The following is a 19,586-nucleotide window of genomic DNA, read 5'->3' as shown; positions in this document are numbered from 1 at the left end:
CCAAAACAATGCCCCAAAACTAAGGGGGACTATGTAATTTGTCATCCAAATCAGGATAATTTGAAAGTGAAAGGAGATACTAATAATTATGCCTAGACAATAAGTACAGCTGAAACTGTACTGGGCAAACCAAACCTTAGTGTCGCCCTTCCGAAGAGCTATACTGAGAAGAAAAACTTCAAAATATGAAGGTAATTATGGTTTAGAAACACTATACCTTTTCTTAGCAAAACAAACATTATTTACTCTTACTTTTCCTAGATCATTTGGTAACAAATATAGCACACCTGGACAAATTAGAACTAATTGCCTAGGCAAATTCTTACCTATACAATCAGAGCAAATTCTTCCCAAAACTAAACCACTGGACAAAAAAATTCCTCAGAAAGTTAAAAAGAATATTTGCTACTCGATTAAGAACTTCAAAAATTCTAATTTTACGTTTTTCACATATTGAAAAAAAACAGACAACTGTCAAAAGGGATTGAAATTTAAGTCATTAAAATTATTTTAAAAGCAAAATAACTGAAAATGTGGAATTTGCAATCTTATCCTACAGAATGAAATAATTTATAAAAGAATGTAAGATTTAACTGAATAAATAAAACCATAATGATAACAGAAAATAGCAAATATCTATACAAACTACTGAGGAATGTAAAAGCCTCTGATACTAAAGAAAGAATCCAAAAAACCATAAAACATAGTTTGACTGTTCAGGTCATAATTTCTTTATGTAAAATTAAAAGGCAAACCATTCCTTCCTTTAACACGTATTTTCTTGGTACCAACTACGTGGCAGGCACTTAACAGCTCTACCACTGAGGAAGGGGAAGAGGATTCCAGGTGAGGGACCAGCAAGACCAAAGCCCTACAAGGAGAGCATCAGTATGCTGAAGGAATGGAAAGGTGGGACCTCAGTCACAGAGGTGGCAGAAAGAAGCCTGGAAGGCAGCTAGACACAAGACCAAGCAGGGCCTTGTTAGCCACAGTAAAAAGTTGACTCTTACTGAACACATAAAAATATATTGCAGGATTATTCTTTAAAAATCACTCTGGTTGCCAGAGGGAGCCAGAGAGGAAGAGTGGAGATAAGGAGATCAAAAGACTATTGAGGAAAATCACAATGTAATAATGAAACTCTTGCACTCAGCCTGGGTTCAAATCCTGAGTAAGCAACTCACTATCGAGGTGAAGAGAACCTCCTCTATGTCTCCACTTCCTCACGGATAAAATTAGAAAAACAACAGTAGCTACCTCATAGAGCTGTCTGGGAATTAATGAGTGAATTCCCGAGGAGCGATGAGAGAGCAGACCTAAGTCACCGCAGGTGCTCAGCATGCTGCACCCTCACCACCACCACCAACTCAGCACTGCTGTCACCAGCCACCCCGCCCCATTCAACCCAGTCCAGATGGTAAGGAGGCAGTCAGGAATTCAGTGGAGAGTTTAGCCTAACTCTACACAGGGAGTGGGGGGGAAGAGTATTCGGGGTGGGGTGGCGGCAAAATTTTGTTGGCAACAGGATATTTACAAAGTTGCAAAGTATTCCCCTTAGATTAGTTATTAATTTAAATGGGGAAAAAGTATCTCTACAATGAAAAAATATGATTGATGCCATTTTAACCAAAGGATGAAACTTAATATCATCAATACGGGGCAAACTAATATTATGTGCTGAGGACACAACATTTAAAAAAACAAACAAAAAACCCCCCAAATGAAACAAAAAATCCTTGCCAAAAATGCAAGAACAAAAACAAGTTACTAGTCAGAAATTAATCTTATTAGTTACAAAGGTGAAATGATACAGAACTTCCTTCACATCAGAATATGAAAAATAATAGTATTTTCTATGTGAAGTGATTAGTAATCTATATTTAGAATACTTTATAGGTATCTGAATTCAGCAAAAGCTTAAGTTGAAAACTTATTAAGACCTTTTAAGGTCTTAATTAATCAACTGGCCAAGTCGTTAGGAGCTATAATTTCTATTTGCTCTTTTCTAAGTAACATATAATTCACAAAATGAAGAATCACAGTTTTGACTTTTTTGGACCCAAAGACTGTGATATCACCCCGGCCCTATGACAATTCCTGATTTAAAAAAATAATAGCAACTATACATGTCTTTAAAAGTCAAAGAGTTAACAATTATACATGATTTAAAATAAAGAATAGCATGTTTTAAAATTCAAAGAGCAACAATATAATTTCTTTAAATTGTTATCTTTCATAACTGAAGGAGAAAAATAAAAGTAGTAGGATAGAATAGGATGGCTCACTAGGCTTATGAAACTGTCTAATAATTTGTCACTAATATAACGGAAAAAATTTTCCATCGAAGTTCTTGTTAAAGGATTTTGAAAAAGAAAATCAACTGATGCAGCATAATGATAAACACATAAGCAACATTCCACTACTAATTCTGTCCGCAGAGAACTGAACCTTCTGAAAGAAAATTTGTTATATATACAACACATTATAAGGTGCTCAAAGATTCCTTAACTAAACTGACTGCTATCCAATCAAGACTGAATTTTAAAAGGCTCATTAACAGCATCTAGTGATAAAATGGACTCTCCCTTTTCACTGAAACTCATGTCTCATTTCATTAGACATGGACAATTAACTCATCTTGGTATTATTAGATCTATGGCAGAGTAATTAGCTTAAGTTTTACAGGTTACTCAAAGAGCTACTTTAGTAATGAAAACAAGTTTATTCTCATTGGATCCATCTTTTTAATCCCTTGAAGAGTGTCTTACAAATTAAAAAAAACTATACTTTAAATAAATAGTAGCAGAATTTGTATTTCAAATCTCCCCAATCTTTCTTAGCACTTAATACAGGCAAAGCAATGACTCTTTTCTATAAAAATGTACTCAGATACTATCCAATCTGAATTAAACATTTAATTTGTATTGCACTGCTTTATATTCTTCCATCTTAAAACAAAGCTAAGTCACTTGAGTCCAAAATGAACACGTAACCAGAAACAGAACTAAAAAAATGAATATTTTGAAAACACTCAGAGCAAAAATGAGGGTATAAGAAAGAAGCAAAGTGGGGAGGAGAGGACACCACAGGGCCAGTTTCCAGTCCTGAAAAAACCAACGGGTCATACAGCAAGCTGGCGTTTAAGCCAGAGCTGCTGCCAAGGGTAGCCTGCCAGTACAGAAATCAAGTGTTTAGGAACTTTTACAGCATTCTGACTGCATAGTTTTGTCTGTTGATACAAAAAGTTTTAAATAGGATTAAAATTCCCTTTTAAAAATTCTGTTTCTCTGATAATTTCATTATATTTTACAAAAGAATTGGTCTACGATGAATTAGAATTTTGTTGTAATGTTCTTTTGTGGCAGATAATTTGAAAAGTAGATTTAAAACTCTTCCAGAAAGGCAGGCCTTCCTTTCTCTTTAAAAAGAAACCAACCGATCACTTTCGAGGCTAAATTCAATGCTATGTCCCATGACATTAAAAAAAAAAAAAGAGAGAGCGAAAGAAAAAAAGCGGAGGAGGACTTAAGTTACTAGGGAATTAGTTTATAGCTAGAGTAGGACACCTCTGAGACACAGGACTGTCATTAAGTATGTCAAAGGCCCTAAGGTTAAAAGATTATTTTGTTTTAAATCCAAAGTAGAATTAGGATCAGAGGATCTAAGTTCCAAAGACAGATTTTCTGAACATAGGGAAGAACTTTCTAAGTAAAGTGTTCTAAGACTTGGTTATTTGTTTGTGGCCTTTGGTCTCTTCTCCCTTCCATCCATCCCTTCGACTGCCATATCATATAACTCCTTACTTTAAAAACGTAAGTGCCAATGCACTGCTTTTAGAATAAAAAGAAAAAGTTTTAATATCATAGTCAAGGTCCTATTATCCTCAGATCCCAACCTTGTCTCCAATACCACTTCTCCCACTATACCTTATAACTTCCACTGCAATATGTCAATCATTAGCATAAGGACACATACTGGTTGATCCTACCTCTGATTTCTAGAATACCATCCCACTCATCTGCCCTGTAAGTTCCTACTCCAGCCCCATCTTCTCTAGCTTTCCCTGAAACCCTCAACCTGTAAAAGAACTCATCACTTCCTTGGCTTCCCACAGCACAATGTATAACACCTGTTGTGGTTATTTACCACACTGTGCATTAGCCCACTGTCAATTTATCAGTATCCCGGGGGTAAAAGATACTTGAGGATAAAAAATCATAGGCATTCAAAAAATACTTGCTGCCTAAAAAGGTATTAAATTAACTATGACAGGAAGTGGTGAAAATAGAGTAACAACCGTGTGCAGTACAGAAACTAAATATCATAGAATTAGATATAACAAGCGTTAGACTTCATGGCTTTAATAAGGTTCCTTCCAAACCAGATTATACATTACTATAATTTTCATAATCACTCTTCTAAAGCAACTGACCTGTTTTTATAGCTATACATGGAATTTTCTAAGCATGTAATTTATAAAATTAACATTTTATTTTGTGTGTGTGTGTGTGTGTGGTATGCGGGCCTCTCACTGTTGTGACCTCTCCCGCTGCGGAGCACAGGCTCCAGACGTGCAGGCTCAGTGGCCATGGCTCACGGGCCTAGCCGCTCCGCGGCACGAACCCATGTCCCCTGCATCGGCAGGTGGACTCTCAACCACTGCGCCACCAGGGAAGCCCTAAAATTAACATTTTTAAGAGAGAATCCATAAAAATTCCTACTCTATGATGCAGAGTCAAAGGTACCAATGGCATGGGTGGGGGGTATTAAGCCAGGGATATAAAGTACAGAGAAAAAACCCATTCCTCACAGGGTGCAGCCTTTCTCAACTGATTCCACAGGGAATCAAGTACTTAATGCCTGGCCCAAGGCATAAATTACATATAATTAACCTCTCCTATCTATAGTTGTGCTCCTTATGAACCACTCTCAGTGAAACTGAAGAACTTCTAAGATGAGGAGCCCTAGCTGAGAAGGGCTGTGTGAACTAATAGAAAATTACAGCACTTTTCCTCTTGAAAACATTTAAAACAGTAATTATTTCCTTGGGCCCAACCAGAAGTTTATTACAATATAATGGACCTTAAGATCAGTTATGGTAATACCATTTCAACTACGTCTAACTATTATTCATAAATGGGTTCAATGAGAAAATAAGAAATATATTTCAAACAATTGTCTAACTGGGAAATCAGAGATGGCTGCATTGCTCATAACAGCAAGGACCTTTTAAGGACACACAGAAATATATACTTATGGCACAGCTTCTTTAACAGCGCCTTACACGGAAGTTTAACTCTGTTGGTGAATCGGTTGGAAAACTGGTTCTCACATACACTGCTGAAGTAATGCAAAACAATAATCCCTAAAGAGAAGAATTTAGCACTAGCTAGCAAAACTATATATTGTGATACCACTTCTGGAATTCTATTCCAAAGATAAACTAGCAAGTACACGTAAAGATGTATATAAAAGCTATTCAATACAGCACTCTTCCTATGTGTTACAGCAAAAGCCTAGAAGCAATCTAAATGTCCATTAATAGGGGAATGCTGGAATAATTTATGGTACACAGACACAATGGAATATGATGAAGTTATTAAAAGGAATAAAGACTGTCTCTATATACTGCCAGTAAGTGACTTAACGATACACTATTAAGTAAAAAAGAAACAAAAAAAACAAGGCAAGGCATAGAAAAGTGTATACAATTATCTATGAAGGGAGTGAGAAATTACACACACACACACACACACACGCTCATGTAACTGTTCATGTAAAACAAAGAAATGGAAGGATAAGCCAAATACCAAAATAAAAAATTTACCCAAACTGCAAGATGGGGGATAGATAAAAAAGGGATAAAAGCAGGACTTCTCTGAAAATTTCCTACTTTGTAGATTTGATTTTGGAACCATGTAAATATTTTACAAGTAACAGAAAAATAATAAATTTGTAAAACTAGAAAACCAAGTGTAACAAATGACCTTAACTGTTTATCCATATGATGACATAACTGATATATACTGAAAAACTATTAAGTGTTTTAAAAGTAATTTCTCTCTCTAGTGAAACATACGCTAAAAACAGTAAGAACTGGTGAAAAACTGTTTTCACTGACTATACTGTTGGTAGTGGTGTTTGTATTGTTATTCTAAGACTGTTTTGTATATTTTAGAATAAAGAAAATCAATCATTTTGTGTCATTAGGAACCAGCATTTTCAGTGGCAAACAAAATATAGATACAAGATCAATTAAATAAAACACTGTAGTTTTCATTTTAAATGAGAATAAACTTTGTAAAGATACTTATATTCCTGTGTGTGTGTGTGTGTGTGTGTGTATACCTATGTATCTCCTAGCTCTGTCCTGAAAAGGTCTACAAATAATGAGTGACACTAGAGCCCATAATGCAGTTTCCAAATACTATTTTTCACTAATAGTAATCAGGGTTCCTTAAAGAAGTGGCTGATCTCAAGTCTGGGGAGGAAATCTTACAATGAGCCTGGACTATTATATACACCAGAAAACAAAGTTACTAGCCCCAAACTACTAGGATTGTGTTAAAGGGACTTGGAAGTGAATTTAAAAAGGCCCCCCACTGGTCAAACCACATGATCATCAGTTAAAAACACTTAAGTGCAATGAACTGAAATGCATTAAAACTGTTTAAATGCATTCATAGTGATACTCAAATTACAACAAGAAAACTCACTCTTCACCTCTGGGGGATTCCTAGGAACCAACTCACTATTTTAAACCTAGTAAGTGAAGAACTGAGCATTTATCCAGCCTCTCCTGTAAAAAGTAAACCTAGCTAATAACAGCAAAGAAACAGGATAATAACTATTTTGGAGTTCCTACTGAAATAAAGGGCCTAAAAAACAATCAACAGTAACTGCTGAAATCAGGAGGAAACTAGATTTTAGGTACCACAACCACAACACTGCTTGTGAAATTTTCTTTCAAAAGGAAGAAAGGAAATGAGGAAGGGAGGGCAGGAGATCTAAATCTGATTAAACCTTTCTCACCACCAAATTTACCAAAAATACAGGGGACAGAGATAAGTGTTAAACACCACCATGAAAGTGCAATCAGCACAAGCCACGGGAAATCTTCGGTACAAATAACTCAGTCCTTTTACAAATAAGTTACAAGGAGAAATGGGGGCGAGGGTGAGAATGGCTTAAGAGATCTATCAATCTCTTAAGCAAGGTATTGATATACGGCCCTCACTTGGATACCATGCAAACGTTTTTTCAAAGCACATTTATGAGACAAGAAGGGAACTGTGAACACTGACTAGATATACAGCAACACAAAGAAATTGTTTTGGCGATTTAAAAAAAACATAAACATGATAGCATTAAAAAGTCCTTCTATTTTAGAAACACCTAATAAAATGTTTACAGCTGAAATTATGTCTGGAATTTGCTCCCCAAATCATCTGGTAGGCGGAGGGGGAGGAAGGGTAAGGGGGAATGTGGGCACACATGGAAGGAGACGGACAATGCTAACACTGGGTGATGAATAAACGTTGTTCAAAATGTGCCACGATGAAAGGTGGTTTTTCTGGTTGTGTTTTTTTTTCCTTTTTTTTCAATAAACTATACCTACGCTCGAGGCTGTCAGAAAGCCTAGTACTCAACAAGATCAATAAAGCAGGCTGTTCGGACCATGTTTGTACGTGATGTTGTATCACTGGCTATCACAGCCACTTTAGTATGTCAAACAAAAAACTGTATTAATCTGATTATTTTCCAAGTGTTGAGAGAGCAACATCTTTCATAAAAATAAAAGTCTAAGCTGCCCCCACAAATCAAGCAAATTTATTTTTGCATATACTATCAATATCGCCTTGAAACATCTTTTAAGTGTGCTTTCTTATCAGCCAGCACAAAATCTTAGACATTATAAAGCTCAGTTACTTGCCAATTAAACTGACATAGGACAGGGTACAAGGTTGCAGGAGAAAATGCCAATTATAAAGCATCATGAATAGTAAAAGTTTCACTTTCTATAACACATGTAAAAGTGTGCATAACTGCAGAGAGAACGATCTACAAGAAAACATACCAAAATTGTCAATAAGTCTCTAGAGTGATAGAATCAGGTGCCTATACTTTTTCCCAGACCATATACACTTTTAAACTTTTCTAAAAAATCACATATTAACTAGTTAAAATATATATGCACCGTAAGAAATTATTAGGACTATAAGAGACATTTAAGAAAAATTTATAACGTATATGAAAAGTGACATGTAAAAACAGTTATGAAATTCTACCTATGTTTGCAATTACACAATATGCCTCTCTAATAACATTTCAAAGATCATGGTCCATACAACACTGCAGTTCCTCAAGAAGTTACAGGGACAGCTCTTGGAAAGGAGAGACTGTGGTCAAATATATTTGGGAAACAAAGTTAAAAACTGAATTAAAACTTTATTACAGATTGATCTAATTTTAAATTCAAAGCCCATGTTCTGAAGAGAACGAATTGCAGAGCTGAATTTCAATGTCCAGCAAGATATATGTTTATACTGAGTGTAGTTACTAGTTAGAAATGAGGGACTGGATAAGTTATTTGACCTCTTTAAGCCTCCATTCCTGTTAGAAGAGTAAAAACTATCTTTTGAGATTGTTGAATGGTCTGAATAAGACACTGCACAGATCATGAAAGTGGTTAATACCATCTGGGCACTGCTATTTGCAGCCCTAGAAGGTCATCTGATTCCCTGAGTGTACATCCCTTCATTTCAAGCAAAGAGCTCTAACTAGAATTGCTGAGTCTTCCTGGAAATTTCCAGAAGACACAACATTTGACTAACCCTGCTTTGATCAACTGTAGACATTTCACCAGTCAACATTTCTGGGTGGGAGTGGGCAGCAGAAATACAAGCATGGCTCCGTAGTCTCCTACGAAGTCTGAGTGCAGTTCTTGCTCTTAGGCTCCATGAGTTTACCCAGTACCATTCCCCTGGGTATTTTTATACAATGACAATACTGTTGTGCCGATCAATAATGCTGAAGTAATACCAATCTAAAAGAATGAAAATTAAAGTGGCACATTCACTCCCTTACTTAAAACCAACAGCTTAGAATGATACAGCACTGCCTATCTTCCCAAAAGAATGAAAAGCACATAGGATTTATAATTATCTCTATTTATAAAATCTTTTATGGGGCAGGGATAGGGGAGCATCTATGCCTTTCATTTATTACCTAAACATTCATTCCTTTCCCAGATAATTTTTTCCAGTTCCTGCTCTGTGCCAGGTACTGATCAAACACCAGGGAAGTACTCCATAAAACAGACATGGTATGCCCTCACTGAGTTTATCAGACTAGCAGTGAAGGATACAAATCAGCAAACAGTATTCCATCATAATACCTTGGACAGTCAGTAAATTAAGGTTTATTTTCTAGCTTTCTAAGCTTTTACATAAACTGACAACTCTGCAGAAAAGTTTAAAGTTTTCCTTTAAACACATGAAATATACCTCAATCGGCCTTATTACTATATTTCTTTTTGCCTCCATCTATTTGTCATGTTCTTTCTAAAAATAACAGCCAAAAAAATAAAAAATAAATAAAAATAACAGCCAAGCAATGAACGATAGTACCTTCCATTCTGATCTAACTTTTACTAGCACTTTTAAGAACTCAACGGGCAGAGTTACTACAGCATAAACCAAAATGAGTTGGTTGACAATTATGGGCAGATTTAAATTAAGATTACAGAAAACACTCTTGGCATTATATATCTACATATAAATTCTTCACCATAATATCAAACATATGACAGCCATTCAATTTAACTTGATATCCCCTAAGTATGTTCATCTGTAGCACTTTAATAAAACTAAAAATATAACCTGCAGTCAAAATTTTGTTGGTGTCTTAATTTATTACTGTTTTCATGCATTAATCTGTAAACATTTTTTATTTCATTAAACAGTACATATTAAAAAAAATAAAATGTGCGAACTGCTTCTACTTGTGCTTAAGAACAAAGTGGACAAGACAGACTATGGACACACCAACCACCGAGAAACAAAACGGAAAAGCCATCAGAATATGGGATATTCAAAGGTCACAAAGCAACAACAAAAGTACTGTCATTTCCAAAGCATAAAAAACTGTAGTATTCCCCCATGATACAATATGAGTTTAAACATAAAATGTACTAACTAATAATGTTAATATCAAATTTATTAAGAACAATCATTAACATTAATTGACTGATTACTATGTGTCAAAACACTATTCTAAGTGCTTTACAACTGATTTAATCCTCACAACCATCATAAGAGAGAAGTGACATCACTACTCCCTCACTACATTATATGGCACAAAGAGATTGAGTAATTTGCTAAAATCACAAAGCTGCTAAGTGACAGAACCAAGATTCAAACAAAAGCAAGATGATTATAAAGCTTACTCTCTTAACCACTCTAATCTTCTGTCAAAAATGATAGCAGAAAAATGTTCTTCAGGCTACAAAGTTCAACTTGACTGAAAACAGAACTCACGATGTCTCATGATAGTTCCAAGCTCTAATCCTCAGTGCCTGTGAGCGTGTGAGTGGAGTAAGTGGAGAGCCATTACTACAGAACTAAGAGAAGCTGAGGAGAGGGCAAAACACACTTTGTTAACTGACCGATATTAATAACTTGTTTAACTGATGGATACACTAATCTTTTGGTGAAGATTTATTTGTCCTTCAGTTGTTAAGAGTTCATCTCATTGTCCCTAGGCTATTAAATTAGCATTATTTAATGCAACGCAACCATAAGTGCAAACAGGGGAACCAAAACTGCACGGCGATACGAGACTGCCACTCAGTTGATTCACAATATGCTTAAATTTTTTTAAGATTCTAATAAAAAAAATTGTTTTAAATACAACAGCTAAATATGCTTAGAGAGAACTCACATGCTCGCCTCAAAGTATCTTTATACTGAGCTGACAAGAACAGCTTATAAAAAGATCTAAAGATAATCAATATCATTGATGGCCTCTCCCTCCAACTTAACTACTAAGTCATTATTTGTCTGTAAGGAGAGAAAATGATTGAGATCCAGTCAGCTTATGGGAGAGCTTTAATGAAATGAAGTGAGAAGCTCAAAAAGATGCATATCAGAATGAAGTCAGAATACCTTATCAGTCTGGTGCTCACTGTGTAAGCTCCACAAACTGATTCAATGCACACGCTCTAACATAACAATAACATAACGTAACATAACAGGTCTATCATTTGATATCCCTTTCAAGGCAATGTATTTAAAAAATAAACAAACAAACAACAAACCCTTCCTAACAATAAATCTAATCTTTGGCAATCAAAATCTAGGTTATTTTTTAAAATCAAACATTTTTTACACAGGCAGAAATTTCAAAAGTATTCTGCCTCATAGTATCACTGGATAAAAGGAAACAAGGCAAAAAAACCTTCCTAAAAACAATGTTTAAAGTAGGTAGTTAGGTGTTTATTATACTAGAAAAACAAGAGTGGCAAAAGAAAAAAGCAGAAAGCAGGAACAATACACTTTAAAGTAAAATGTCTAGAAAACTTAAAATCAACACAATGTTGGTAAAAACCAAATGTTGGTAAAAACCAAAATGACTCTCATATGGCTAGTTATAAGCCTTTTTTTCCTATGTTTACTAACTCTCCTGATGAGATGACATACATCCAAAGTTATTCATTTGATCCTTCTCATTTAAATCTCATCAAAAGAAACATTTTAGATTTTTCAAAGTTTTAGTTACATCTTTTATATATACAACATTATAGTCTGACTAATTTCCAAACTGGCGTTTCTCAAGTGTAAAAACCAAAGGTAATACCATAGACTGATATTAGCTGGCTAAGTGAAAAATGATAATCAAAAAGAGAAAATCAAGACAACACCTTTAAAAAGTTCTAAAGTTTCAGACATGAAATAATGTATAGTGTTTTAAGGTCTAGATATTTTGTTACTAAAATTCGAAAGTATAAGTAAATTATTCACATAAAGACCTGCCCCATTTTCAAGGACTTACCTTCTTTTTATCCCTCATTGAGCCTTTGCCTCGGACCATTATCTTACATCCTGTTTCTGCTTCAAGCTGTTTAGCAGTAAGTCCTCTAGGTCCAAGGATTCTCCCAACGAAATTAAACTGGGGGGGGAAAAAGAATCACCATACATTATTCACTTTAAGTTATTTTAAAGTATAAATTTACTTTCTTCAGTTAGATTTTTTAAAAAGATTAAATTGAAATAAAATCTTAGGAATTTCTTGACAAGTCTGGGGGTGAAATTACAGCAGCTCATGTTTAGTTTGAAATTTTCGTATCTAACTAAAACAGGTACTATACTCAATTGCCCATCAACATGTAATCTAAACCAGAGTATATTAAAGAGTTAGACAAAATCTTAGGTGCCAACCAAGAATGCAAATCCCTTCTACAAAATCCTTTATGACAGGGTTCAGGGAACTGTTCCTTATGTTAAATAGTGGTGGCCTTTTCTACAGAAATCCTTGGGGGAGAACTCCTGTCTTATTTATCTAAGTTATACTTTCTCCAAAGCAACTGTTCAGAGAGAACTGTATTCTGGGGTTGGCTGCCAGAACGCTGATGGCCAAATCTGGATTCCACCCTATACTAAATATTTAAGTCACGAGAGTCTACATTTTTCACCACACTCCTTGCACAATTTTATCTCTGTATCCTTATTTTCCTTTCTATTTTCCATTTCTACCTTTAGCTTATATTACTACTTTGACAAAGAACCTTAACTCTTATCACGAATAGGACAGTGACAATAATAATTATATAAATAAGTAATTATCATCCCTCCACAGAAATTTCAAGTATTCATTCACAGAAGTTAATTTTTTTAAAAAGTCCAATGGGAAGAACAGATTGACTCTGAATACTGAAAAGTAAAATTTCCTCATTCACATGTCATCTGCATAAAAGACAAAAAAAAATGAATGTTTACACTATCAGTTCCACAAAGACTGATGAGTGGTTTCTATTAACTTATTCAATCAATTAAGTTACTGATTCTTATGCTTCCTACTTTTTTCTTGCATTTTAATCCTACTGTTAATGTATCGCTAGTAATACTAATATGCCAGAATTTACTGATGTCAAGGCTTAAGAAGCCAGGGCAGTTCTTCAATCTTCTGTATTCCAATGGCTTCTTACTTTGCCTCAGCTGCTCACCAGCACCGCCACATCTTACAAAAGTGATTCCCAAATGAAAGACAAGTAGTACACGTATAAGGATGGAAGAAAGCCCTCTTCCCTCCGGGAATTACAATATAAGTTTTTCCATCCCAAGCTGAGGACGGGGAATGAAGTTTTATAGAATGTGTGACTATATATAAAGGTGGGATTGGCAAGTTGCTGAAAAGTAGGAAGAGTCTGCTCTAAATGAACAGAAAGCCAGGCCTGTTGATAGATTTTCTGTGATATGTGTGTCTTTTCTCTTTCTCAGACCCTCGTTCTAATATATTTTTACTCTGTACTGCGTGAAGTTGGTCAATTCTAGATGTACTTGGATTTAAAGGCAACCTCTTAAAAAATTTCATGGAATTTTCTGTTAAGTACTAAGGGTAATTCAGACCAGCTGAGTAATTCCAGTAAAATAGGACACGGAAGGAAAAAACATCTGCTTGAATGCATGAGAGACCCAGCAAGACTATGAAGAATTGCTAATTCAGGATCGTAGGGAGGACAGAGAATCAAGAGGATGTTAGCCTGGCTTTGGGGAACTCCTTGTCCTCTAGGTATGTTTGCTGAATCCGGAGAGGACAGCTGAGAGCCTGAACTTCAAGGGACGTGGGTTGGAGTGTGTAACTACCAATGTGAGCGCCTTCCCGTCCCCGGTCTTTGCTTTGGGGAGGGATCTGATGGGTGTGCATTCTGGGGGTAAAAGTGAACCCTAATTTCCCAGGCCCTTACAGACTCTGCATGTGAACATCAAAACTGTCTCAACCTCAATAAGCAAAATTGTACCGAGGTGATCTTGGGTTGCTAGTTAACAGTAGGTACCTGTCAGAAGCTGACATATATTCTCTCTGGAGGCAGACAACATAATCTTAGGCCTTATACTATTTTTGTAAGCTATTCAGTAAATACATTATCTGGCACACACTAGAAAATAACCAAATACACAAGAACGTAAAATGACATTAACAAAAATCTGAAGACATGACAAGACAAAAGAAACAAATCCAACAGGACTCTAGATATTAGAATTATTAGACCCAGACTTCATAAGCATTATGCTTATTATGTGTAATTTTGTTTAGTTTGAGTATTTTTCAGTAGAATAGAAAACAACCTTTCATTTTCAAATTCAACTTAATGAAACATGTATTCAAGGCTTCCTATGTAGCAAAGAGTGAAACAGACGCTAGGAATTCTTTTTTATAAAGGAGGAAGGGGAGGCGAGGAAGAGGAGAAGTTCTCCCCGCTCTCAAGAAACCTGTGAAAATGCCTTTACTCCTATTTGCTACCTTGACTGCTTCTTAAAATAAGTAGTCTTTGCCAGCTCTTCCTCAATAATAGTTGTGCTCTATACAGATCTTTTTCCAAAGTAACTCATATAGTTGATATACATTATATATCTCAAACATGGCAAAGAATGCCTGGAAAAACTGCATTACGAATGGAGGTACTTTAGCACTTCGAATAACTAATATGTAATTGTTTTATATTTGTGTCCTCTGTCAAAGTGGTTGGCCTCCACTTCATGACATACAAACACCCAGAAGACCCTCTGTGGGGCTTCCCTGGTGGCACAGTGGTTTACGAATCCACCTGCCAATTCAGGCAACATGGCTTCGAGCCCTGGTCCGGGAAGATCCCACATGCCGTGGAACAACTAAGCCCATGTGCCACAGCTACTGAGCCTGTGCTCTAGAGCCCATGAGCCACAACTACTGAGCCCATGTGCCACAACTACTGAAGTCCACATGCCTAGAGCCCGGGCTATGCAACAAAAGAAGCCACCGCAATGAGAAGCCCATGCACCATAACGAAGAGTAGGCCCCACTCACCACAACTAAAGAAATCCTGTGCACAGCAACAAAGACCCAACACAGCCAAAAATAAAAATAAATTTATTTTAAAAAAAGAAAAAAAAAAGACCCTCTTTGGCACATTCTATTCTTTTCACATATTAAATCTCTTTTGCTGAAACCACAGCATTAAGATTACATAGAAAAAGACGTCTACCATAGCTAAGTAATCCTCCCAATTATTATTTACTGAATAAAAAATGTTTTAAAGCCAGTCAAAACCAACATATTAAATCTGTAACCAAAATTTCCTAACCTTATAAATTAACCAATCTCTACTGCACCACAACCAGCAAAAAACAGCTCAAATGTGTTAAAGTGCATACCACTGGGATTCTAATACAACTGAATCCATCAAGGTCATCCTTCTCAAAGTGGTGTAAGCAGAGAATGAAAAAAAATTAACCATAGCAGCTGCTCTGTCTACTGCAACCAATTTCCAAGTTAATATCATTTGCCTTGCATTAAACTTCATTCTGTGTTGATTTATCATGCTAGTTTTGCAGCTTCATTCAATTAAACCAATGTCACAACACATTCAAAGAAAATCATTTCAAACAGCCTAAGCTAACTACAACTTTAAAGGCCAAAAGAAGAAAAAACAGACATTCATTAACTCTACTGTTTAAGTACAGACCTTCTCCGTGGCTTACCAATTATATCTCTGCCAAGTGGCATGTTAATTTCTAAAGAAGAGGTTAACAACAGTCATGTCTAATGCTATTTGTTGCTGCTGACTTAATTTTAAATAGATATGACAGAGTTCTCCCAATGACAAAATATAAAGTATTATAGCAAATCTTTCCATTAACCTTTTTAAAAATGTACAATTAAAGATAAAATCTTCTGTGGCACACTATCAAAAGAGAGAATAAAAAATGGATTTCCAAAAGCATTTCAGTGAAACACTTCTAAGAAGAGTTAAACAGTAATTTCTGCTTAAAATTTTGGAAAAACAATTTTAAAAAGAAGATGTATTTCTTTGGATTACTTTTCATACAATAAATTGATAATCTGTTTTTAAGTATTTTGTCTAGTATCTGTAAGGTGATTTTAGTTATATATCTTACAAACCCTACATCAGATCACATAAGCAATTTAGTAGGTATCAAACACACACACACACACAAATGTATATGTATTGATAAAGTCTTCTGCTTAGCAGATGACCAAAAATGGACCACCTCAAGTGGTAGTCAACACTAGTAAGCCATCTTATGCAAATGTGTAAGATGAGACAAGAGTCATGACTACTTAGCAATACAACTGTTTTTAATTAAAAGTACCAGAATATTTTGTTTGACTTGATTTACTGTTTTATTAACTCGACTTATAACAGCAAAGGAGAAAATGTTAACAATGCAGATTAAATTTAAAAGTTTGCTGTATCTAAAGTCACTCATTGTGAATAGCACAATGTTCTTCCAATATCTGAAACCATTATCCAATTCAGCAAATAAACTGCTCTTGTCATTTATGAACAAATAAAGTTTCAGCATGTCTTCATGATTTTCACTTTCAGCTACTCATTAATGTAAATGAAAATACCAACCAATATTCATGTCAGAACTACATTCATCAACTGAAATCAGTATGGCCATGGATACAAGAGTTCGGGGGCGGGGGGGAAGAATATCAAGGAAAGTCTTCTGTTTAAAAAAAACAAACAAACAATGAATATATCTAAATGCCTCATATTTTTTGGGGAGACAGATGTCTAATCCCTTCTCTATGTTCATATTAATTCTAGATGAGCAGCCAAATATGTCTTCTTAAGCTATATAATAATTACTATACGAACCATTTTGCAAAACCTTTCATATATTAGGCCTTTCTACACATCTTCTGTTAGTGGCACAGGGCTATGTAAGAAGAAGCATTTACACCAACAGATGTAAAAGTGAAAACCGGTAACCAATAATAACCAAAATATGAAATCTATAGCATATAAATTTGGATATCCTAATTATATCATATCTTTATCCCTTGAGTATAGATATAATTGGGAAAGAGGCTGAAACCATACAAAACAAACTCAGGTGAATAAGATGATGACTGTTGTTGTGGAAGCTAAATAACAAGTACTTAGAAAAACAAAAAATTATTTAACCAATTAAAATAAAAATATAAAGGCAACGAAAGCCAACAAGGGTTTTACGACACAAATAGATGACAATATTTTTCACAGTGTAAGGTCGAAACTCATACACAAGGCCCTTTAAGAGATCCCTAACTACTTTTTGAACCTTTATTTTTGCTATTATCCTCTGTTCAGACACATGTTGTTCTCTAAAACAGCAGGTACGTTCAATTTTTGTTCCCTGTTAACACCTTTCCTCCTCCTTCCTTCCCACCAAACATGTCAAACCCTCATCACATAGTATTGAGCTCAAGTGTTCCTTCTGTGATTTCCTTATGTGTTCTTTGACTCCTAGAGACAGATGTTTTCTCCTCGTGAGGATCTCAGAACACTTTGTACCCACCTCTTACAGCCCTTCTGTCACACAGTATGCAATGATCTGCATGTCTTTCGCAGGGCATTCCTTGAAATCAGAAACCAGCAACGGGGTGGGCGTGTGTGTGTGTGTGTGTGTGTGTGTGTGTGTGTGTGTGTGTGTGTGTGTGTGTGTGTGTGTGTGTGTGTGTGTGTGTGTGTGTGTTTGCATTTTAATCCACAGTGCCTCACACAAGTGTGTGTGTGTTAATCCACAGTGCGTGTGTTTTAATCCACAGTGCCTCACACAATATACAGCACTCAGAAGAAACTAGTATTTGTTCAGATTGTTGGATAATACAATTTAAAAGGGTTCACAGAAATCACACAGTGATTTTTCACTCTCAGTAAAATCACTAAATAAGTTATAGGCAGCACAGGAACTCACACATTTCAGAAACTTCTTAAATGGTAAGCCTGACTGATCTAAGGATAAATTCCAAATGACAGAGTCAATGATGTCACAGAAACAAAACAACTATTATTTCCACTTTCCATTTCAATACGGAAGTATCATGAGTGCTAGGATTATGTCACTCAACATTTCTTAGGTGTTGAGTACGCTGAAATATGTTCTACTATGAGTGTTCCAGTAAAAGCCAACTTCGATGCTTGGCACTTTACATGCAATAAGTCACTTAATCCTCACAACAACACTAGAAGACAGTTACCATTATCACCTACATTTAATACATGAGAGGTTACAAAAGTAGTCCAAATCCTAGAACACCTAGGTTGACTACAGAGCGTGGACACAGTAGGGCACAATGCCTCTCTTCTAAAGACCTTAAACATATACACCCTGATCATACCAGATACTCATGTTTAGTTTTCTCATTCTTATTAATCGTTCAAAAAATGTTTAGTACAAAGTTTATAAAAACCCTCTTCAGATTCAAATTTACTTTCAGAATGAGTTCCACCTACATCACAAAGCATATAATTACCATACCACTTTTACATAACCACGCCTTGCCTTTTCAATATTGTCATCTGTCTTTTACTGATTAGGATCACTGCTTTAATAATCAACATACATATCCTTTTTACCTTAATCAAACCTTTTACATGAATGAAAGCCCTTATGTGATTATTAGTTCTTCCACATAATTCAACTACAAATACGTATAACTTCAAAAAAGAGACAGCGAGAGCGAGAGAGAAGAGTGTGATTATTTGAGTCAAGACTGAGCTTACAAGTGTTACCTCAGACCCTGAAGATGAGTTTAGGAGATTAAATACTTAATAATTCTGACCACAGATTATGAATACAGTCTAAGGATCTTTGAAATTGTTTTCTCAAGTTTTGCTGCATAAATAGCAGCCTCATACACTGTTCCAAAAGTACTAATTTATCTCTTAAAGAGACCTGCTCTTTTTTGGCACAGATTTTAGTTCCACTTGATGTACTGGTAACTTCTTTTATATTACCCTGCTTCAATATTCCTAAATTGTTAAGTACAACTCAGTTTACAGTGACTTTTAATTATATTCTATTAATATAGTACTTTTATCATCTCCTACTCTTGGTTCCTCTACAATATTATCCTCCACATGTAACAGACTAAGAAATCTTAAGATTTTCATTGTTTAATCTGTCCCCTTGTGTTCATTTCAACTGCCATTGCCTTCGTTCAGGCTCTTGCTACTGAATGATACCAAAATTTTACTGGTTTATACTCAGATCTCCTCTTTGGCCTTACGTTTCTAATTACTTCTCAAATTTTGTTCTTCTTTTTTTTAGTCTGTCCTTAAAACTGCAAATTTATACTGCTTTTATACAATCTTACAAATAAAAAGGCAAGAAAGTAATCAATCATTGTTCTATAACCCCAAACAATACAACATAGATACATTTTTTTAAACCTAATCAATTCCTTACCAAGTAATAAAGAAAAAATTGTCATACCAATATGAAACATGGAGATGGCCAATGCTAGGTAGGGTAGGCTACTTACTAATACTATTTTTTTTTTTTTTTTTTTTTTTGGGGAGCCCGGGCCCCTCC

The 19,586-nt window shown here is 35.4% G+C and overlaps 1 protein-coding gene across 5 annotated transcripts in view; it reads right to left on the bottom strand.

The window, feature by feature from the left end:
• QKI (QKI, KH domain containing RNA binding) overlaps positions 1-19,586 on the bottom strand; it is a 135,591-nt gene that overhangs the window by 72,190 nt on the left and 43,815 nt on the right. For all 5 annotated transcript variants that reach the window (XM_007454746.1, XM_007454748.1, XM_007454749.1 and 2 more), the window contains exon 3: positions 12,052-12,168. In XM_007454746.1, the coding sequence (XP_007454808.1) occupies positions 12,052-12,168 (117 nt within the window). The remainder of the gene's footprint in view (positions 1-12,051; positions 12,169-19,586) is intronic.

This window comes from Lipotes vexillifer, unplaced genomic scaffold (genome assembly GCF_000442215.2).
Source record: "Lipotes vexillifer unplaced genomic scaffold, Lipotes_vexillifer_v1.1 scaffold1230, whole genome shotgun sequence".
Classification (NCBI taxonomy): Eukaryota; Metazoa; Chordata; class Mammalia; order Artiodactyla; family Lipotidae; genus Lipotes; species Lipotes vexillifer.
The sequence above is the reverse complement of the archived record's forward strand: the minus strand, read 5'-3'. Positions and strand labels throughout refer to the sequence as shown.